Below are 23,263 nucleotides of genomic sequence, written 5' to 3'. Positions count from 1 at the left end.
TTCCATTGATGAAAAAGCATGTTATGAGTGCCAGACGTCCTAAGAAATATTAGCAGATGGGAAAATGGGCGGCACTTTTCTTTTTTTTTTTTTTTTTTTTTAACTTAATGCTGTATTTTGACATTGATCTCGCACAAGAGCTTTTAAAGCACATCGCTCTTTTTTGTTCCTTTACAGCGAAGCACAAATAATTCACAGCTATCAAATGTCGTGGGGATTTTTCTAGTGATTCCATGTTGGAAGCCAAGCCAGCCCCGCTGCATATTTTAAGTTGAGTTGACAACCCCAGCAGGGATCTCTCCCCACCGTTCCTTGCCGTAAGGGACGAGTGTCTCATTTTAATGTTCTGAGACGACGTCCATAATATGATTTGTCATGATTGTCCCTGACCCTTCTAACACCATCCATATTGCATTACCTGTGTGAACACCTCCATAAGCCGCCGCATGTGCCACATGGACCGGAAAGCGTGCCGTCGTGCAGCACCGTGTCCACCACCCCCTGGCCCCCGCATAAGCTGAGGCGAAAAAAAAACCCGATGTTCATTTATCATTTATTGTTTCCCTCAAAAAGAATTAAAATTGGCATCTTGGAGCAAGCTATCGGAGGCTTAATAGTGTCCCTGCTGACAATACATATCTACTCTCTCTCGCAATGATCTCCACCGCAGGCTTTAATTAGATCTGCACCACACAATTCTTCTACCTTTTGTTGATCGTTAGCTGTTCACATACTTACAGTAAGACTGTGAGCTCACAACTTTGTTCAACACCAGCATTTTTCGTGTCAAGAGTTGCAGGAGAGTCGTATTTTTCCAAGTTGGTTTAGGTTCCAAATTATTCAACTTTAAAGTCGGTACTGAATTGAAGCGTAGCCATGTATTATGACTGAGTACTGCCTTGTTTGTCGGACGACCTTGGAGAAATTTGAAGTGATGGAAATGGAAGTGGAAGAGACAGACCAACATGTTACTGATGATTGCGGCGATAATTTTGAGGATGCCAGCAACCGCATAAAAGCCACATTTTGTTTGTTTTTACCTAAACTCGAGTGTGTGGCAATTGGATGTATATGCCCATCCTGCATGACATTGCATTAAAAATGTTGGGTCTCCAGCTCCACACCCAGAAAACTGCCCTGGGGGAGCCCAACACCAATTGTCACAATGCACTGAAATGACCTAGCAACAAAACAAAAGAGTTGATGCAGAGTTTTGTCACATGAATGCCACGATTGTTGATGCAGGTAATGCAAAAGCTCCAAAATTGTATTGCTCTATTTATGATTTGCATATATTGATATGTTGTGAAAATGTTTGCTTCTGCTGATTTCAAAACTGTTTACACAGGCACCGCGTTGCATGCTGGTTCGCACCTGCTTTTCAAATGCGGCATTTAAAGATGCAAAATCAGCCATTGCACTTGGTCCCAGTTCTGATAAATGACATTATGCGTGCTGAATTAATCTATTCATATAAACTCCTCCTAGAACGGGCAAAAAAAGCTGTGCTGTAAAAGAATCAGGCCCTTTTTTTTTTTTTTTCCTGCGTTCAATTACAAAAACAATTGTATTTTCGTGGTTGTGAGGTGGCTTGTGCTTTGTCTTAGCCTGGCAGCAGCTGTCATGTTGGTCCGAAGACCTGGTGTACTGCTTTCCATGCATTGGCTGTACGCAACCTCTCCTAAAAGATAACTCTTGGTATTTCATCTGCAGAATGAGGCACAAGAATGTACAGAGATAACCTAATACCCCTCACATGAAAATTATATAACCGATTGATGGTTACCGATTGATGGTTATGTTGTACCTACCGATTGATGGTTATGTTGTACCATACATATTATCGCTCTAATCAAAGCTGAAAACTAAATGTATTGTTTTTTCCACTTAATATTTTCTAAAATTACTCTTACTTCTTCCCTTTTTATTCCAATATAAAATTGTGTGTGTTCACAAAGCGGCTAATATTTAGTTATATAAGTGTAACGACAGATGCTTTGTTAGTCAGAAGACCTTGAATGATAAAAAAAAACAACACAATTGTATGTTTGTAGTCACCAGGCAATATGTGCTTCTTTTAACTGCAACAGCAGCTGACATGTCGAAATGGTGAAATATGCAACGCAACCCCCTTTTAAAAAGACACATTTTGGTGTTTCACAGCATTTAATATAAAAAAGAAAAAGTTGTATCATTGTGGCTGACTACTCTCAATAATGTTTCAGCCTCTCCTAAAAGAATGTGGATACATTAGACCCATGACAATGGAAGGTAACACGGGTAAAAAAAAAGGCGCCGGCAAATGGAGCTCGGCCTTAACGCTACTGGGTGGGGCTTCGAGGTTAAATGGCCCGTGTCAGCGCTGCTCCTTAACGCATGAGATTAGTGCCCTTTTGTGTTGCACCGCGCTTACTCAATCACCGAGCGCATTGTAAGACACGCCGCCGCCATTTACCCCACGCCGCCACGCAGCTCCTGACCAAGCTGACAAAAGGCAGGGGAGCGCAATCAGACGCTTCGCAGCCAGTGGCAGAATACACCAAAGGGGATGAATGGAGTCGAAACGAGGCAAACTGAGGCAGGATGTGGTGGGAATAAAAAAAAAAAAAAATACAATCAAATTCACTGCAAGAAGAGAGCTTTGGGGGAGGGGGCTGCTATAAAACATTGAAATGGGGAAAAGGTGAGAAGATTCTACATAAAACAGAAGAGGAGGTGTGCTGTAAAGTAGCAAAGTGCACCCAAAGCGCAAGAGAAACGTGGCAAACGTGGATTTTCTCACAGTCGCTCAACTGTCGAGATGGACTGTAATTACGCCAATTAAAGCTTTTATGCAGATTTCTTTTTATTTTTGACACCTCGTGGAGCTCCATTTTGTTCTGGCTTTATGACATGGTGTGGCAAAGACCCAAAGAGCTCCCTTTTGGATGTTCGCGCACGCACGCACGCACGCACACACACACAACTATTACTGTATGAAAATAGGCCAATAAAATGTGCCTAGTGCGGCTCGGTGGACTGCAGCTCTAATGATGACTATTATTTTTGCGGGGGGACTTTATAAGAGTCCTCAGCGCTGGCTTTTTACTTAACAAGGGACTTGCACTTATTAGAGGCCAAGGGGGAGTTTTTGTCACATCTTAGCGCGGGGATTGTCTTGCGCTGCCAGAATGTCTAATGGAAAGTGACAATACTGTCAAAGTTATTATGTGCTTAATCTGGTGTTTCAGTGCCGAAGAGCATCTAGTGGGAATAACAATGGGCTAACTTTATCAGTGTGCAGAAAATAAGCGGCGTTGGGGGATGCTGTTCCACGGTTCTGTTCGTGGTGATAATATGCATAGCAAAAATGATATGCATAGCAAAATGGGAAGGTAAGCTTTTATGTTAGATCTGGTGGGTGGGTCACCCACTCACTCACTGTCCCACGTGGCTGTCGTGTGGTTGTCGCCATTTAGCAACCCTTAAAAATACCAATCCAAAAATTCTTTGCTATTAGCAATTTTACACGATGTTGACTCAATAATCCATACATACACTCAATTTTTTTTTAGAATACATACATCGCAATGGACTCTTATCCTTAGATGGGCACTTATTGTAACTAATGATAATGGCCAACAGCGATCTGGACCTTTCTATGCAACATGTTGAGATGTTTACCACCCCCTACTGGAATCTTGCATCATGCCGTAGTACGCTGTCAAGCCGGACGGCTGTCAGCTCATACATGACCAACGCTAGCTACTTCTACGCGAGTGTGGGGCTTTTAACAGTCTCAAAATTTGAATTGAATTTGAAATTTGATTATTATTATGATTACTGTTCCTATTATTACTATTTATAAACATTTTAGGGCCGTCTTGACTTTTTGCTTGACTGTGTCATTGAGGAAACGTAAGGCATCGTTTGGTTTGTTCCTTCCGTCCTTCCCTTGATGTGAAGCCTTCAGTGTAATCAACAGCCATTGTAATCAAACTGGATTAAGCCTCTGTGTGTAATTAAAACCCATGCGTTGGGTGACTTCAGCGTGACACGTCATTGTGTGCTTTTAACGCCCGGTCACCGCCTTTCACCCAAGAACCCCCCCCATTTCTTCCCCGTTGCCATTGATGGTAACTTTAATTAATGTGCCTTTGGTCGACTTGAGTGGGCGCATTGTGATGAGCTGTGCATTTTGAACGCGCGCATACACATCGGGGTCAATTAAAAGGGCCTTTCACTGTCCACGTTTTAATTAAAGTCATTGTGAAATGCAAACTTGCTTCTTATTATGATTAGCTTTAATTAACTGTCACTAGGATCCGCATCGCCTTCGTACAACGCTGACCTCCAAATGTTGTCATACCTGTTTTTTTTTCCCCCCACCGCCGTTTTGGAGCACACGTATGTCAGCATATCATAAATGTATTTTCCACTTGTCGTGACCCTACAGGTGCTGCTCAACATGGCGGTGAGGAAGAGCGAGGGCTTCAGCGTAGAGCAGATGGAGAGACTATATTCGGTGCTCAGCCAGTGCATCTTTGGCCATCGCAGAGAGTACGACAAGACGCGACTACTGGAGGTAACTAATGGTTGTCGTTACAAAAAAAAGGGGGGGGGTAATGTCTGTAAGTTAATCGTAGTAGCTAGATATTCTGCTAAAATACCATAAAATGATCTTGTGAGACGATTTGACACTAAAAGGTTTTCAAGGATAGGCTCATTTGTCAAAAAGTAGAAATACTAATATTTAAAAATTAATCAATGAAGCCCACGAGTGTGTTTGGAGAGCTTTTTCTTCAAAAGGGGACAGACCAAATAATGAGACAATATTAAACATTATTGGCCCTATAAGATATCCTGATTTTATTAAAAATTGAGGGCCCGTTATTTGTTAACCCTCTGCATCGTGGGTACCCGTCCGTCGTCCATCATCGTCTCCCCCGCTGGATGCTATCGAACATTGCTTTGGAATTCTGTTCACAGCCTGGTCCCTCACGCAAATCCGTCCCGCAAGCAACTACTCACTATTTTCCTCCTCGTGCTCACTGCGGCCATTGAAGCCTCGCCGCAAAAAATAGACTGGCAAACTACTGACGAATGGTGGATAAAATAAAGGGGCTTCCGTCTATGCTTAGTCTGTTTATTTTTAAAATATTTTTCCCGTCAATCGCCAGCAAAACGGGCATCCGTCAGTGACGGATAGACGGACCGGTCCGTCACACAACCCAACTGAAGATATTGGTTGTCCTGCTTAAGTTACATGTTTGCTAGTTGCCCAAAAAAATAAAATATAAGATTCGTGTAGTATGTCATGACAAGTTTGATAATGAGGCAGAAAGGTAAGTATCGCAATACCTCACAACAAAAAGAAACAGCAGAACAACCACACACTATGCACTTGTGCATCTCTGGCGTCAAACACAGGACGGTTTAAAATGTAAAAGAAAAGCCAATGCAATTGATATATAATAACAAACATAATACAGTTAAATATGATACAATAAAATTGTGAAACATTGCAGCGTCGACATGCATGTTCTTTTGGAGATCGTCATTGCTGTCATATTTTGTTAGCGCACGCTAACTGCCACGCTCACAGCCGGAGTGTAGTGACCACTGTCGTCGTGCAACTTTGACAAATCATTCAAAGTGTCGCTGCCAGGCATCTGCGCAATGAAAGTGACAAAGGATGTTTGGAGTGGGAAAGTCAGTAGCGAAATGTGCCAAAAACCTGATCACATACTTAACTCTTTTAAAAAGGAATGGTGTTTGTTTATCATGAGTTAGCCATGGGCTTAGTTGGCAAGAGAGGAAGGACGCGAGGAACACGTGAGCGATGCCGCTCTCTTCTTTCAAAACTTCACTCAATGTTGTTACATTTTGTTTCCAGGGACATTTTATAGAGTATTTATGCAGATTATTTTTTTCCACCTCCTTGGGGAACCAACGCGATTTACATAAAGTACTGCAAACTTTGTTTCCCAAAAATTTTTTTTTATGATGATAAACTGCCATGTTCCACAGCAACAAACCACTGTTGAAAGATGATGATGATGATGATGATGATGATGATGATTATTATTATTAGTAGTTGTAGTTTAGGGTCACAGTGACATGTCTTAAGAAACAATAATTGTCCGAGAAACAGGGCAGGTGTAGCACATAAAAGGTATAGATTTTACAGTACATGATTTATTACTGTTCGTGTTGTCACTGCCGGGTGTTTGACAGACACTTACATGACATTTTGGGCATTTGTGTCTTTAATTTGCGAGAATAAAGCCGTGTCGTGAGTAAAATGTTGTACTCATGCAAAATCAAAGGTGTAATTTTAAGAACATATTTGGGGGAAAAGGGAAATTTTACAAAAAAAGAAGCCCTCATTTTACGACGTCTTCATTTCTCAAGACCTAAGTTGTGTTATGAAGAAAAAACGTAATTTGAATATGAATGAATATGAAGTCAGGTATTTTTTTTTTGCAAGAATAACAAACTCAAAAGAATAAACTTGTTGCACGTGAACTTAACTTTCCAAAAATAAATCAAGACGTGAAAAAAGTGCTCATTTTAAAAGAATGAAATCCTTATTTTACAAGAATATCGTTGTCATTTAAGAAATTGCGGGAACAAAATCCTATTATAAAGAATAAAAATCATAACAGGGAACAAAATCCTATTTTAAAGAATACAATCATAACATTAGGGGAAAAGCATTCACTTTGCCATTTTACAAGGCAAATGTCAAACGCTCCAACGCAACTCTCTCTTTTTAGCTCATACGCAACGGCAAAACTTGAGAGCGAAAGCCGGCGCTCAGATGCGCGATTGATACCCAGCGAGTCCGTCTCTGCTTAGCGTCGCACGCGGGCTGCGGCTTGGTGCGCACTATTCCGCTGTAAATGGAGCGCGGCGGCGCATTTGTCTGCCGTCCTCCACCGGCAGCGCCGACCTTTCAGCAGATGGAGTGGACTGCACTCTTGCTTCTCGTTAAAAGCCAGAGGGCACTTCCACCGCCTCTGTACACAACAACACACAAAAGCAGGTCCTCGCTACAAATTGGCAGTTGCATGGCTGTAAGCCTACAATTACATTTCAGGTTTTTTTTTTTTTTTTTTTTTCCTGCAAGACAGCAATTAGATTCTTTGTGACAGCCTTTTTACATCCAATTCCCCTTTTTCCATTCCTTGTTAAGCCTATTTTTACTCGCATTATTCAACCACGTCAATATCATATCCAATGGTTGCATGCCAATGCTTAGAGGCGACGGATGAAAATGTGAGACCGAATTTTGCAATAGTTTTAATACGGAGGGAAAAAGTTATAATTTTACAAGATTAAAGACACCATTATACAAGTGAGTAAGAGAGTCGACCTATCATGAGACAAGATCGGAATTGTACAAGTTGGAATTTTATGGTAATAAAATGTATTTCAAATTTGAAGACTGTTTGGGACTGCGGAAGAATAATAACTGTTGAAGCAAATGTCATTTTTCTGTACATATTGCATTGTATGGTCGCCGTAGTTATTCCCTACTCCAGCATTAATGTGTCACGTTTGAATGATTAATGGCGGACATGGAAAGCGAGAGTTTTTTTTTTTTTTTTTTTTTTAGAGAGCATAGTAATGACATCATACCGCGGGGTGCAAACATTCTGTAGACTCTCCGGCAAGAATGCATCGGCGCTCCTCAATTGTGACTTTTATCTGTGTGGATCGCTTTGCTAACGAGACACAATGCACCAGATTGTTGCCTCTCAACTCCTTCTTTTCTGTTTCATCCGTCCTTCCGCCACACAAAAAAGCCGGTGGTCTTCTGGGGGCTCTAAGAAGATGAAGGGAGCTGGCGCGCTCTCTGCGAGTAAATTAACTTTGGCTTTTGTCCAATAGCATGATAACATAAACACAAAAGGGATCATTACGGGGATAAAATCGCATTTTTCGAGACTTAGGTGTTTCTGTCCTTTGGGAATAAACTCCTAAATATGACAAGTGAAAAAAAGATCTAAGTGTGAATAGTTTTAAGAGAGTAAACCCCGTATAAGAGAAAAACAATGGTCATTTTCTGTAAATATCACGTATTCCAAGACTAAAAAGTTGGAATTTTGCAAGACGAAGTGTCCAATTTTACAATAAAATCTTATGAATGGAAAACCCAAAACATTTTTCATTTTAAAAGACGAAATTTGTCATCCAGATGAAAGTCTTTGAATGGAGAAAGTAATTTAGAAAGTAATTAATGGCAAGGTTCTAAATTAGGAGGCGAAAATAGGCAAAAATGTAGAACGTTGTTTTCCAAAGTAGAAGCAGATGTTTGCAAATGTTTTATTGTGATTCAACGCCAAGCTTTTGCGTCACCTTTCCACCATCCAGCACGCAATTCCTTAATTAAAGAAGTGTTAATCCACTCGTTTTTAGCCATCTCTGGGGGCGGCCATTTTGTCACTTCTGTCGACTGAAAATGGCATCACAAATGCTCACAATGAACAATCACGGCTCCGATTCAGAAAACAGGTCAGCCGTGATTGGTCGTTGTGAGCAGTTGTGATGTCATTTTCAGTCGACAGAAGACAAAATGGCCGCCCCCAAAGATGGCTGAAAATGAGTGCAATTTGCCGCTTAATTTATATTCCACGAATGCAAAATTAATCAGAATGCCGTGTTTCAACTAGTGGGCCTGCTGGGAACATATTCTTGAAAAAAATATATCTTTGGGTTGACTTCCGTTTTAACTCATTCACTGCCATTGACAAATTTGTCTTTTCACAGTCCAGCCATTCTTTCCCAACAACTCATTTATATATATTTTTTTCAAACGTTAGAGTAAAAGAGGGTCTGAATATGTCTGGCAGTGAATGAGTCAACAAGCCACCTCGCTCTTGTCACTTTGTTTACTGCAGGAGATGGAAGACCGGATCCAGCATTTTGACACATTCCTGTGAGACGCTGACGACAAAACCTCTTCAGGTAGACCCTGAGCCACCCTTTTGGACACCCCTAAACCCCCCCCCCCCCCCGATCTTCAAAGATGAACCCCCACTCCCACGGGACCACAAAGACACAAACTGAGAGCGAAGTCAAGAGACATTCAATGGTGCTATCGTCTCAGGAAAATCTGCTTCTACACAACCAAACCCCCCTTAGAGGTGTGTCTCACGCGCGCACACACACACACACACACACGCACACACACACTTGCACGCACGTCGACACACGCCAATGGTAATGGGCCACCCGGGTGCTACTTGGGTGCTATTCTAACTGTAATCCATGCTGCTCTTCTTGGCGTTTTTCAACTTCGGGACAGTGAGTCAAAACAACCCCTTTCACACACACAGATTCTCACCAGCAGAAACGTGTGAACGCCACTTGGAGACGAGGACAGAATTATACTCCCAATCAGTGAACTCTTAACCGCTGAGCCAATCTCAGCCCGGAGCGGGACGCCATAATCATTTACGCGCTGCCATTGCCATCATTTTTTTTTTCTTTTTCACACAACTTATATTTTCGGTAATTCAACCACCCCCCCATTCTGTGTCGATACCTTTTCACGCAGGACATGGAATCAGGATCAAAAATTTAAACCCACTGATTCCATGTCGAGAGACCACTCCAAAGGCGCTGGTAATATTTAACGCGGATATTAGACACCTGGTAGATCTAACAGATCTCCTAACCCTTAATCCGGCAAAGTCACAAGATTCACCTAAACCCCTTAATTGGTGTGGATACCTTTCATACAAGTTCAGCGGGAAATCTCTTAAGCTGGCGAATTCGCGGATCAACCAGCGTATTGGGCATTGATACCTTTTCACGCAGGACAAAGGCTCTTAAAAAGGGAGCAGCTAACTATTAATGAACGCAAACAAGAAACACCTTGTAGATCTTAATTAAATCCTAGTTCCTCATTATACCTTTAACAGATATACTGGGGAAAAAAAAACTGCTAAATGGTGGCTTCAATGGCAAGTGTCAAAGGGTAAAAAAAAAAAAGAAACGAAGATTTGTAATGGACTATATATCGGTACCTTTTACTGTGTGAAATATGGCCTCTGCTTGATAACACCCACCAAAAAACTAACACCCGAAGATCGCTAGTTTTAATTCAAACCTGTAAATTGACGTTACCTTTCACACAGGCAGTTAAAAGAAAGTGTCGGAAAAAATGTAGCTTTGATGGTTCAGTGACGTTTAACGTAAAAGATTTTAACTTGTAAATTAACCGGTTGACTTGAAAACCCCGTTCGTACCTTGACACAGGACAAAACTATAAAAAAAGACAGACAGGGACTTGGATGAGTTTAACCACTGTCCAAAATGTCAACCCCTGACGGCCACCATATGGAACGTTCCAAGTGTTACTACTTTCCTTTGAATGCATGAGTTGAGCTTGTATTGGCGTTAGCACCGTCGCTAAGGCAGCATTTTGCCACTTACTTAATTTCTTCTCTCAGACCCTTTCACCGCACGTCGACCCCGACGACGGCCTGTTTCACACACATGCGCGCGCACGGGACGAGGGTTGGAAATGTTGACTAATTATGCAAAAAAAGCTGCCGCAAGCTACCTCAGCGTAACTTATTGTCAACTGTTTACTCGGTACACACTAGCGATAGTGTTTTGTTTTTTTGGTATTTGTTTTATACTGTCGCACCACCACTCGCTACCGGTGTCAGCGTGAAACCCAGCCAGCCCTCAGAATCTCAACCCGTCACCCTCCCGAGCGCCATTTTGTAACATTATTCAGACTTGTTTTCCTGTTTTATTTGGGCAGTTTCATCTCATGTCATGTATTTATTGTAGATGATTTACAAGAATTTCACAAACCTGTAGCATTTGTGTAGCAGGTTTTTCGGGCATTTCTGTGTTCGCGTACGAGGGTTTTTACACGTCTCTCAGGTTCAACACATGCCCTTTTTGTTTTCAGCTTTTTTTTGTGTGTATTTATTTCCTGGTGTTTTCTTTTGAGATTGTTGCATACTGGAAATTGTGCAGAAACAGGACCAGACGTTTTTTTGATATGTTGCCAAAAGAAGTAAGTAATGAGAGTCACAGGAGAGCCACATTTGGGAATTAAAGACACGGGTTAGGTTAAATGTCATACATTGTGATATTGCTTTGTTTATTATTGTAACCAGTTTGGACTAACAACCAATTTTTGTCTGGTAGTTGAAACGACTTTTTCTAGTCCAGTATGCCGAGCGAGAGAGAACAAGCCGCTTTGTTCCTGTTCTTCCTTCCGCCACATGCCCTGACATTCTTTTTCTTTTTTGGGTGGAAAACCTTTCATGGTGATGTTGGGGTTCCTGTTTTTTTTTTTTTTTACCTATTTAACACCACACAGCACGCTCTCGTTACCTTTTTAGTGTAAGTTATATTTGGAATGGAAACACTTACTGTATTTCTCAAATAAAACTGCTGTGATATACTTGAATAAAAAGGTGCAAAACTGTACATGTTTCTTTTTAAGTCCAAGCTGTCGGAAGATTTCTCGTCATTTAAAACCAGCGAATCCGCGGTCACACAGGACAAAGAAAAAGCCGGCTTTTGATATGCTAGCCACTTCTTACAAAGAAAAAAAAGATGCCTGAATGATGCTGGGTTATCAGCTTTGCCAAAATGGCTCAGGTTAAATGTCAGTGGCTTTTTTACATTGCATTCGCCATTCGCTCGTGAACTGCGTCGTCTTTTCTCATGATTGCGACACATATCTACGACCTTATGCATTTATAGCATACATACTCTGTTCAAGTGCGGGATGCCTAAACCTGTCCGACCTCCGTGTTGCCATTTCTGTGCTTCATAATTGACATGACACTCTGAAATTCACCCCAAATCTTTATCTTCTTCTCAAAAGCTGTGCTGATCTCAAATCCAACACCACCATCTACAGGGATCTGTTAGCCATTACAGTGGATTACAAACCCGAATTTCACAGGTAAGATGGGCGAGACCCTCGTCATCGCCTACTTGTTGAAAAACGTGTTTGACGTATAGAAAGCTCGGTGGTAGTAGACAGTTGGATTCCTGCTACGAATAGAAACGTCCAAGGCAGTGAATGAGTTAAACACTTGTGACTTAAGATGGTTGTAAAGCCTTTGTTTATTTTAAGTGGTAAAAAGCCACGTTGGATTGGTAGTATTAAAAGGGCTGTTGACTTAACATTAAACAGGTAGTTGAAGACCACAAGTTAAATTAAACCGTCAATTTTGTGGTCACACAGGACAGTGGAAAAAAAGTAGGCTGCGGTAGGCAGTGTAGTCACTTTTAATGCAAAAAATGATGCATTAGGATCTGTAATTTGTTAAAACCGGAAAATCTATAGGTCAATTTCAAACCCCGTCACTCCCTATCAATAACTTTCACACATACCAGTGGAAAAAGCAGCTTTTGGGAGGGCCTTGTGATTTTTAACGCAGTGTGAATGGGGCGAGTGACCTTTAAAGCAAATAAGATGCCTGAAGAGCTCTATTATTAAAACTGCCAAATTCAGCAGTCTACTTAACCGCCCACCCCACTCCATATTGATACTGTTCACACAGGAAAGCAAAAAAAAATGCAGTGAAAAAGCAGCATCTGATGTTGTTGTTATCCTTTCGGCTTATCCCCTCAGAGGTCGCCACAGCGAATCATCTGATAACCATTGTGAAAGGGGCAAGTGACTTAACACAAAACCCCTTAAAGGGATATTTTGCCATTTAAGCAGTAAAAATGTCAGATTTATGTCTATAAAATTATACTACTTATTTGTCACGTACAATTAACACCATTCAAAATGCATTTTGTCACTTGCTATTGACTGAAAATATGAGCTGTGATTGGTCGTTACCTGAGTACTTGTGATATCATTTTCAGTCAACAGCAAATGGCAAAGTGCATTTGTAAAGGTGTTAATTGCATATGAAGAATAAAGAGGTATCAAATTCATTTTAGACAGTGTTGAGCTTTGTTAGTAAAGTACCTCTGTAGTTTCTCTAAATTGGTAGATGTCAAGGGGGCTGGTGACTATTAATGCAAAAAAGCCTAAAATCAAATGATTTAAACTGATTCCGTATTGGTTCCTTTCACATAAGGCAGTGTGAAGGGGGCTTAGCAGGTATGAGAAAGACAAGACAAATCACATTTTTTTTTGGTATATGTATTAGATTTCTGTAATAACAAGTGTTAATTTCTGGATACAGATTTACAGACATACCACTTTTCTTTTTTTTTTTTTTTAAATTCAACCTATCAATTTTTTTTCCTAAAAACATTTATGCACAATTGCCTTGTGGTTGTAAAATATACATATTTAACCTTCCTGGTATTTACAGAAGCCCACCTCATATACTGAACAGGTGGCTTTAAAATGAGATGTCATGTATAGAAAAAAAAAACAAACAAATGAGAAAAAGATATGACAACAGTCAATGGTGATTATTGTGCTTCTTTTCCTCAGTAGGGGGTTGGGATGAAATAGTCCAGATAACGGGATGAGGATGAACCACATTAGTACTCATGGATTTACTCTTTGGAAGTCCTTACCCTCTTCTGTATATATCACTCGTGTAAAATAAATAAAAAATAGTGGAGTAAACTTTAAAATGTTTACTAAGAGGGTCCCTGCACGTTGATGGGATGGATCAACAACCAGCGTGGCTGGGCGGTTGCGCATGAAGTACATTCTGCACAGGGAAGGGAACGAGCGGTCGGTTCCAAAGCGTCCCCCTGGCTGGTGTTTTTTTGGCACTGCGTGAGGGTCGGATCAGTGGGGGAGAGGGCCCGCCCGGCCTCATCCGCTCTGAATGTACTTCTTGATGACCACGCAGCCATGTCTGAAGAGTGGGCAGGGTAGCGACTGCAGCAGCGTCCACGTGTTTCCGCTGGGTTCGAACGTTTCCATGTTGCCCAGCGCCGGGCCCTCACTGCTCACAATGCCGCCTGTGGCGCAGATCTTCCCGTCCAGGATCACGGCGCTAAAGTGGAGAACACATGGGTAAGTTTGGTATTTTAGTGAGGAAACTATATGACGCATATTGTTGTTTAAATTTAGAATATGTTTGGGGTTACTAACACATATAAACACATCCATCTACAGACAGGCGTTTTTTCTGGAAAAAAATGACCATGTCGTAAGGCTATAGTAAGGTGTTTTTTGGGGGGAAAAAACAACCATGTATAGTAAGGCGTTTTTTAAATTTTTTTTAATATGAATAATTGAACTTTAAAATAAGACATACAAGGTGAAAATGTTCATATTCAGATCCATCATCAACATTACATGCAAGTAGGGTTGCGCAATTAATCAAAATTCAATTACAATTATTACACTCCACGATTACAAAATTGGCATAATCGTAAAAAACTATTAATATGGATTCATATCCAACGGGGATAGACAGGTAAATCATACTAGAATTTATACACTTTTTAAAAATGTTATCATTAATTTCATTTGGTAGAAAAGGAACTTACATAAGACTGTTTCAAATACATTTGTCTTTAAGCATTTTCTTGTTGTACCAAAAAATAAATGATCGTTTGAATAATCGTGATTAATATTTTTTCACGTGAACTAAGAACTTATTGAGAATGCGAATTCAAAATAAAAAGTGAGGGCGACTATAAAACCAACAATCTCACGAAAAAGCAAAAATAATGTGCTTATTTGATATGAGAAACAGAAACAGGAGTTTGTGTGCAGGGAGGCTTAAAATTTGGGCTGTAAGGAGATTACGTCTTTTGTGTCCTACGCACACACACAGAAACTCGGAACCGCTGCTGGAAGTGGAAAAGATTATAACATAAGGCTTAAATCTATTAGGCCTGACCAGGAGTGGAGCGCGTGCAGCAAAAAACGCGAGCAGCCGCTGGTGTGCCTGATAAACACGAGCGAGGACGAGGACGAGGACGAGGTGCACACGGCGTCATATGATTACCTGCCTGACTTCATCCGATGCACGGAAGCACGCGATGCCGATAGTAGTAGACCCCCGCTATTCACGGGAGAAATTTCTGACGCACCCCTAACTAATGGCCTATATTAATAATTTTAACCATAAATATACCACAACTGCTCTTCTGAGTATTTAACTCTTGTCTTGATGAGCTCCACCTTGAGGATCCTTCAGGTAGACCCACAAAAAGGACTTTGCCAACGCGTGTATGGGTTTGTTACCTGCAGAACTGTCTGGAGTGATTCATGTTGGGCCCCGCCTTGATGTTGCCTTTGTCCGGGTCGTAGATGGTGGTGGCTCGCGCATACGCGCCGCCCAGGATGTACACCAGGCCACCCAGGCTCACCGCCGGAGCGTACTTGTTGTCTACGCACACAAAGTCAAACACACACACACACACATGAATTGACAGACACAAACACTGGACTCCCCCCAGCCCCACCACCGCAAACATACAAACACGTACGTGACATTTTCCATCTATGTAAAATGACATCCATTTGTTTTCCCACACACTCACCCAAATATTAGGAACAACTCTCAGCGTGACGCAAACTGTGTGCACGTATCGACACACAACAACTCATTTGTCTGCGCTCGACGCCCAAGGCCAAATACTCAAAGGGGTGTAAAAAAACAACAGGAGGAGCCCAAAAAAAACTAAACAAAACACTGATAAGTACTTTCTGTCTGGCGGCGGCGCAGCATGTGGCGTCGTCTTCATCACAGCGCAATCCAAACATCACCTGCGTCGGCTCTGAGTTCTATCGTTGACGTCTTTAAGACTTTTTGGATGAATAGAGATTACGACACAAGTGATTATCATAAATTATCCTGAGTAAATAGCGGTGGCTACAGGTGGCACATTAGCCAATGAAATACCATGTTTTCATGGCAAAATATCAGATTGTTATTTTTTTTATGTTCTACTTTGTTTCCTGGGAATCCGTTTTGGTTTGGAAATTGATAAGGAAAAAGCTATATTTAACTGGAATGATTTAGTTTGCCAAAAAAAGCCAAGCTAACTCAGTATGATTGTTTTCCATGAGTTTAACGTGTATTCTAAGAATCTACTAGCAAATAAATGGAAGCCTGAATGGGTCTCAATATTTGTTGAAAGAAAAAACACCAAAAAACTAGTTGGTGGCATCTGTCAGCATTTTGTTTTTTTTAACGTGGTTTTTCCCAAATCTGCTGTCACCACCACCATGAAAAAGACTTCAATAGCAGATTCATGTCATCATCATATGGACCCATCCGTTGTCATGGTAAGACAAAAACCCAAAACGATACTTAGTGGCAATGAGGGACAATGAAGCGTTCCAATGTTTGCTTTTAAAGGGCTGCAAGGTGTTCACTTGTCTGCCTCTGGTTGAGGAGAACAGTGTTGCTAGGCAACTCTGCTCCTGACTAAAAAAAAAAAAAAAACTAAAAAGCAGCAAGTTATGAGGAGGCATTAAAAAGTAATTCTGAAATCTCACTTTGTACCTTTTTTCCCCCCCCCCACAGAAGAATAAAATCAGTCATCACATACGTTATTGCAGAAATGACATCGGAAACAAGAAAAAAAGTTTAGCGGACCCTCACTGCAAGTCAAACACAATCCTGGCCAGGAGGCAGTACAAAATGAGTCATTTGTTCCGATAACGACTTCATTTAGATAACTGAAATCAAATAAATCTAATCAATTTTTTAATTTTCACCATTACAAAAAGGGTTAAAATGTTTTTCAAGCATTATTTTAATTGTGGTAATTAAGTAAAACTTGCGTAAAAAAATGTGCATTAAAAAAAAAAGTGTAATGAATATTTTACAGATTAGCGATTTTGGCAACATCACCATTTCACCCAAAACTTTTGTCTAAATTACCCCCAAAAGTTATCTTCATGTCATTTATAGACTGAGTCTATATTTTGATTGCAATTATCAGAATGATTTCAACAAACAACCCCTCCCCAAGTGTGGGGGTCTTCTGGACAAAATTTTCCACGGCATTTTAAGTCAAATTCTGCTAGTTGGCGTAAGAAAAATTTCAATCAAAAATAATACCATTTAAAAAGACGGAGCCACCATCAAACGAAGAGGAGGGGCCCAGTGACTTGGACCACTCACGACTCACCGATCATGGGCGACTCGATGAAGCTCCAGGCGTCGCTCTGCGGCACGTAGGACTGCAGCACGCCCGCCGAGCGTCCCGCCTCATTGACGCCGCCGAAGACGTACACTTTGCCGCCGCACACCGTGGCCGCCGCCGAGTGCACCGGCTTGGGCAGTGGAGACACCGTCTCCCACTGGTTGGTGATGGTGTCGTACCTGCAGGCAACAACGCCGCCGTTAGGTGACATTTTGTGGATCCGTTGACTGATCTTAGCATGCTCGTCGGCCATGTTTGTTTGTTTGTTTACATTTGTTTGCTCGGCATCGCTCTCAAAGACTTTTACCAGTAGAATGAAACAAAGTGTTACCTTGATTGGCAAGTTTCATTTGTTCCGTGACCAAGCTCGTACCTCAAAGCACTCCTACCTCATACCGCCTTTCCCGAAATGAAATGGATGGAAATACTATTAAATCTACTCTAGATTTCCACCCCAAAATAACTATGAAAATGTATTTTGTTTTTCTTAATAAGAAAATAGTACTCCATAATTTTGTACTTGAAAAAAGCATACAATAATGGCATAATTAAACGGGTTTTGCTACAGTTTCTGCTTCACTACAATACACATTGTTCTGCTCCAACAAGTACAATACAATAGATATATATGGAACTGGTCTCAGCTCCTCTGTAAGCTGCAGTAAAATGTGTTGTTCTTGACAGAAGATAAGGAACATATGCCTTTGAGTGTTACATTGTCGGTCTACATTAGTTGCGCCAATGTTTGTGATCAGATATCAGTTTAACTAGGTTAGATGTAGGCTTTTTATATATAGGCTAAACTGTGGTTGTTTTAAATACATAAGGTGTCATCTTATTGTTTTATAAACAATGTTTTACAAACAGCTTAAAGCCTCTTTTTTGTTAAGAACTGACACCTAAATTCCTGAAAAGCTCCTAGGTTGACTCCCTCCTATCTCAAGGTACCAAAGTACTTGCATATCACAAGATTTTCCGCCTCGCCTCACTTCGACATGGTTCCTTTGCACCAAGATGCCATGAGATGGCGCCAAGGCACTACTTTTACATTAGACGGCGCTTTGCCCTGAGCACAGAAGCGCAAATAGGGCAGATTTAAGTGTTGTTAATATGTTCATATTAATATGTTCCGGGAACGAAAATCAATCTGCAAGTAGGTAATTCTTGATCCTTGGGGTATTTTGACAAAAAAAAAAAAGAAAACAAATGCATAACGTGTTTTTCCTTTAAGGCCGAAACCTCGTTGCCTTTAAATGGGATACGACCTACTTAAACTTAGCACTAATGTAACCACTCACACACACAGTACAGTAGGCTTCCCGACTTTTGGCTGCGGGGCAGACAGGCGTAATTAGGCGAAGGCGCGCACCACCAGGGAGGATGAAAAAGAGCGAGCATTGCGCACAATGACGGCAATTAAAGCAATTACAGAAAGCAAACATGTGTCGACCGACACACGCCATTAAGCCCTCGCGCCGGCCACCATCTTGGAGCAAAAAATACACCGCTCCAAATGTGCGCAATGGTGCTTCGACAGTCGACGGTGCCCCGGGCAAACTGCAGTTTTCAGCTCTTCATGTTTTTGTCTTTTTCCCCACTTAGAAAAAAATAAAATGAAAAAAAAAAGATTACATTAAAATGATGACGTTTTAATCATACAAATAAATATTTTTTTTTTCAAGAATATGTTCCCAGCGGGCCCACTAGTTGAAACACGGCATTCTGATTAATTTTGCGTTTGTGGAATATACTAAGTTAAGCAGCAAAATGGACTCATTTTTCGCCATCTCTGGGGGCGGACATTTTGCCGTGTGAAAATGACATCACAACTGCTCACAACAACCAATCACGGCTGACCTGTTTTCTGAATCTGGGCCATGATGTTGTAGTTGTGATGTCATTTTCAGTCGACAGAAAACAAAATGGCCGCCCCCCAGAGATGGCTAAAAACGAGTGGATTAACACTTGTTCCACAAACGCAATATTTATCAGAATGACCTATTTCAACTAGTGGGCTTGCATAGAAAATATTCTGGAAAAAAAAAATGTTTGACTTCCTCATTTAAGCAATTTAACAATGTGGTTATGTGTTTGCATTTTATTTGTAGTATTTTATATAATGTCTAATTATTTGTATACACTTATAAATCATTCAAAATAAAAATAAGGTGCAAAAATATACAGTATATGGTTAGTGAAAGAAATAATTGGTCATAAAATAAATCACTAATCTGTGGTAATTATTTGAGATAATATATCACATTTGAATTCATTCATTTATACTGTAATTATCTGTTTAATTGGCTACATGTATTTGATTTAGACAAAAAAAAAACAGCCTTTCAAACAGAGCGGGAAATTATTATCAAAGTATTAGGAACAGCTCTGCACTTTGTTCCTTTGTAGTACGCATTAATTGGATAGTAGCTATTAAAACAACAATTTTGTTGAACAGACCCAAAGAGGCTGTAAAAGTGCATTCATGCCACTCTTTTGCAAGGTTAATGTTAATTATCGGACCTCGTGACTGTGGGTGATTTCCCGTCTTCCCCTGAAAATTAGCCTCTGAGAACATTGTCATTCGCCTTCATTGTCTGAGAACATTGGCTGAGTCCTGCTGATTAGCTGATGAATTTGGAGGGTCAAACACTGATTACAACAGCACGGAAGGACTTTAGCTGATGAGAAAGAACACTCGGCTACACAGACTTCCAGTTTTAAATTCAAAAAGGTTCTTAAGTTCAAAATCCGATTAAAGACTTATAACACATATACCGCAAGTGTTTAGCTTACCTCTGAGCAATGGTTGTGATGCGTTCAGTCTATAAAACGTAGACTTTTATAAGTGTATAAAAACGCCGAAATCAGAAGCATGGAGCTAGCTTTTAACATTTTGCTTTGTGTAATAACTGCTTACCTCGGAGTAGACAAAGGTTTATTTTTTGATGGCTCCATCTGGCACTATAATGATTTCCAATCTATTGTGTATACTGTACATATTTGGCAGTTAATCCAAGCAGATTTCTTACTTTTCTATTAGGACTACTTTTCTAGTAGACGCCATCTTGTGGCATTTTAGGATGTTTCAGAAAGAGCACATAACATGAACGCGAGGGTTTTTTGAGGAGAAACCACAACCAAACCAAACTAGCTGCTGATGTCGGTGTGTGTGTGTGTGTGCGCGCGTGTGTTTACTGGTGATTGTGTAGGTTGTCTCTGACAGGCGGCACTTTGTGAAAATGGCCCGACGAATGAGCATGTGAAATTCATTAGCGGTCCAGAGTTTGACAGCAAGGGCAGAGCATTGTGGGTAAAATAACAGTAATACCACCCATTGAGTAGCCACTTGTCTTTGTTTACCCCGCAGACGAGCTCGTCAGGTTGACAGCTGACGTTTTACTGGAAAAAGCTTGAAAACTGAATTAAACGGCTACAGAAACAAAAAAAAAAAGTGGTGAGATGACTGACAAAAAAAGTCAAGGGGAACTTTAGCGGTATACAGTGAACCCTCGCCTAGTTGCGGTTCATAAAGTGAATTTGTGTTCACAAATTCACTTTTTTCTTTTTTTTTTTAAACCGCCGAGCCTAAACAGTCTCAGTTATTAGCTGAAAAACGGACTTTTGTGTTCTTCGACGACCTAAAATGCAGATTAAATAAAGACGTATTTGATTTAAATGTAAATTAAGTTACAAGCTTGTTCGTGGCAGAGCTCGCTCCTATTATTGCATGATTTGACATTTGCAAATGGGTGGAAATCTCGCCGCCGTCACCTACGCTGTTTTTGTGCTCAGGCCAAAGCCATGTCTAATCGAAAAAAATGCTTTTGCTGCCATTAGAAACCTTTACATGCAATTTTTTGCTAATCATGGCAGGGCTGGATCCCTATTCTCCTATCTCCTTGATCCCTCCCCTAAAAGCAGCAGCAGGGTGTCTGCTTTTTGGCGGTCATGTGACCAAAGGATGGAGTCACTCTGACAGACGGATGAAGTCAAGGTCGGCCAAGACGCACGCGAGTGCGCACGCACGCGCTCGCAGATGGATTAGAGCATATTTTGGCATCCTACACAAAGATGTGTCACCTTGACGTAATCCCCGTGGGACACACACAACACAACAGACATCGCAGATTGACACATAATCTCTCAGAATTAACTCATACGGACTGCCGTGATTTTGCTGTCCGGTCATTGACGATATCATTCTGTATACGGAAAATGTATAATTTAACAAGTATCGGCGAATTCAAGCGGGGAGTAATTTTTCTTTTTCTGTGATTGGCCAGTTTCTATTTTGTTAAGGTTCCACATTCACCCAAAACTTGATAAACTGTCGAGTCATGCAAATTGCCCAGAAAAAGTCAGCACCTTAAAGCTCTTGATTTGATACAAATATTAAGACAGAGTATGTTTATCTTAGCAGATGTTAGCATTTTGGTTAAAAAGCTAAAGACACAAAAACGTTAGTTCACAGATAATCCAAGTAAAGTACATCGCTTACTCTGAAGCGGACAAATTTTTTGTTTTTAGGGACTCTGTGACTTCAAGTGACTATTTTGACGACCGCATGGCTTTAGCTCGAGCTAATTAAGCTACATTTAGCTAAGCTATGAAGCTTCCTCTGTCTTAGGTGAAAAGCCACTCTGCTTGGGGAACGGTTCATAAGGTGTTTCGCATCAAAAATGACCACCTCTGTCACTACTGGAAACGAGACGGACGGCCGCGACCGCTGCTTATGGCGTTGGTGGTGGTTGGCCACTCACTGTAGGGAAGCCGTACATCCCAAAAGGTCACTTGTCACGTCCTTATGACGAGAAGGCGGTGAGCTGGTCGCTGTCACATGCTAACGGCTGCTAATTAGCGGCGGAGAAGCGAGAGCGGGTAGATGCTGTCACGGGAGACGAAGAGCTGAAAAAAGGTTGGTGGGCTGGATAATTTGGAAATTCTCACTTTTTTTCTCATATTTCTTGCCAGCAGTTTAGACATTAATGGCTGGACGGAGTTATTTCAAGGGGACAACAATTTGACACTAATACTGCAGATGTGAAACTACACTTATGACTTTATAGAAAGGTGTCAATTTTTCAATGTTTTACAAAATATCTGATAAAATACTATACTAATAAAATGTGTATTCACTTTTTTTTAGAAACTGTATAAGCCTTTGCCGAAGTAGTGGTGAAGCCTGGTAGATTGCAAAATGTGACAAATATAACCTATCATGGGTTTAGTCATGCTTCACTTTTTTTTTTTTTTTGTTTGCATCCGTGCAACCATTAAGACGAGAGTGATGTTACATCTTTTTTTTTTTTTTTTTTTATGGCGACAACTTGTAACAGTCATCGCTACTGCACGTCTGCAGCCGCTCGCCTTCATTTTTCTGCCAGTTTGGAAGTCGACTGAAGGGTCCCAAAATGGCGCGATCCATCACGATGAGCATCGCGTCTGCACACATTCGTCACCGTTATATTACCCAGCGTGTTAAATAAAGTCTGCCGCCAATGAGGCTCCTCGTCTGTGTTTGATTTATATGTGGGTGAAGTTGCCGTCGATTTCTTTTCATCAACTCCCCTGACTGGAATAGTTCCGTACTACTGAAAAATGCAAAAATAATTTGCAAGAAAATGATATTGGATGGCATCATAAATTGACTGCCTTCATTTTGGGGGAAATAATGTTCATCCGCTTCCGCGAAAGACCACACGTGGTGACGAGGACCAAGGGTGTCACGCCAGGAGGCTGGTTGCAGGGTCGGGGGGGCTCAACCTTGACAGCCCAGCAGGTGCCACCGCCGCCAGTTTGCCTAATCCAGAGGAGCAAGGGATTAGCTCAGTATGGGGGAAGCTGCCTCAGCAGGGGGGCTTTGGGAGCCTCTTGTCCCTGACTGCTGCGGGGTCGCCCCCCCGTGGTGTGCCCCCTGGCACCACCCACCAATAACCGTAACAGCTGGAGGCGCTTACCTGAGCTCCAATGTGGAAACACTTGCTGGTAGCGAGGCAGCAGTTCATTAGCAGTGTGAAGAAACAAGAGATAACTCCTGAAGGAGTTTTCCCAGGATCCTCTTTGTTTCCCATAAACCTCTTTGGCTTCCTGGGACTTACTACATCTCTACACTCTCATCCTGACACATCCGCTGTTGAATTCGGAGCATCAAAAGTTGGAAAAGATCCAGATCCGAACCTTTTTGTTGACCGTCAACCGTGATCGG

The 23,263-nt window shown here is 41.2% G+C and overlaps 2 protein-coding genes across 9 annotated transcripts in view; one reads left to right on the top strand and one right to left on the bottom strand.

Annotated features, from left to right (window-relative positions):
- Window positions 1-17,866, top strand: part of atad2b (ATPase family AAA domain containing 2B) — a 57,901-nt gene extending 40,035 nt beyond the window's left edge. For 3 of the 5 annotated variants that reach the window (XM_086019336.1, XM_086019335.1, XM_086019338.1), the window contains exons 27-28: window positions 4,436-4,564; window positions 8,886-11,440. In XM_086019336.1, coding sequence (XP_085875462.1) covers window positions 4,436-4,564; window positions 8,886-8,927 — 171 coding nt within the window. In that variant the 3' untranslated portion in view covers window positions 8,928-11,440. Of the gene's footprint in view, window positions 1-4,435; window positions 4,565-8,885; window positions 11,441-11,845; window positions 11,927-13,796 lie in introns of those variants that run through there. The other 2 variants (XR_015083992.1, XR_015083991.1) reach the window with 2 other exon arrangements.
- Window positions 12,760-23,263, bottom strand: part of klhl29 (kelch-like family member 29) — a 145,283-nt gene continuing 134,779 nt past the window's right edge. For 2 of the 4 annotated variants that reach the window (XM_086019341.1, XM_086019342.1), the window contains exons 14-16: window positions 17,044-17,237; window positions 15,146-15,290; window positions 12,760-13,943 (exon numbers count right to left, since the gene is read on the bottom strand). In XM_086019341.1, the coding sequence (XP_085875467.1) occupies window positions 13,760-13,943; window positions 15,146-15,290; window positions 17,044-17,237 (523 nt within the window). In that variant the 3' untranslated portion in view covers window positions 12,760-13,759. The remainder of the gene's footprint in view (window positions 13,944-15,145; window positions 15,291-17,043; window positions 17,238-23,263) is intronic. The other 2 variants (XM_086019339.1, XM_086019340.1) reach the window with 1 other exon arrangement.

The sequence above is a fragment of the Filicampus tigris genome, chromosome 20 (assembly GCF_054856515.1).
Source record: "Filicampus tigris isolate MCC_2025a chromosome 20, RoL_Ftig_1.0, whole genome shotgun sequence".
Lineage (NCBI taxonomy): Eukaryota > Metazoa > Chordata > Actinopteri > Syngnathiformes > Syngnathidae > Filicampus > Filicampus tigris.
The sequence above is the reverse complement of the archived record's forward strand: the minus strand, read 5'-3'. Positions and strand labels throughout refer to the sequence as shown.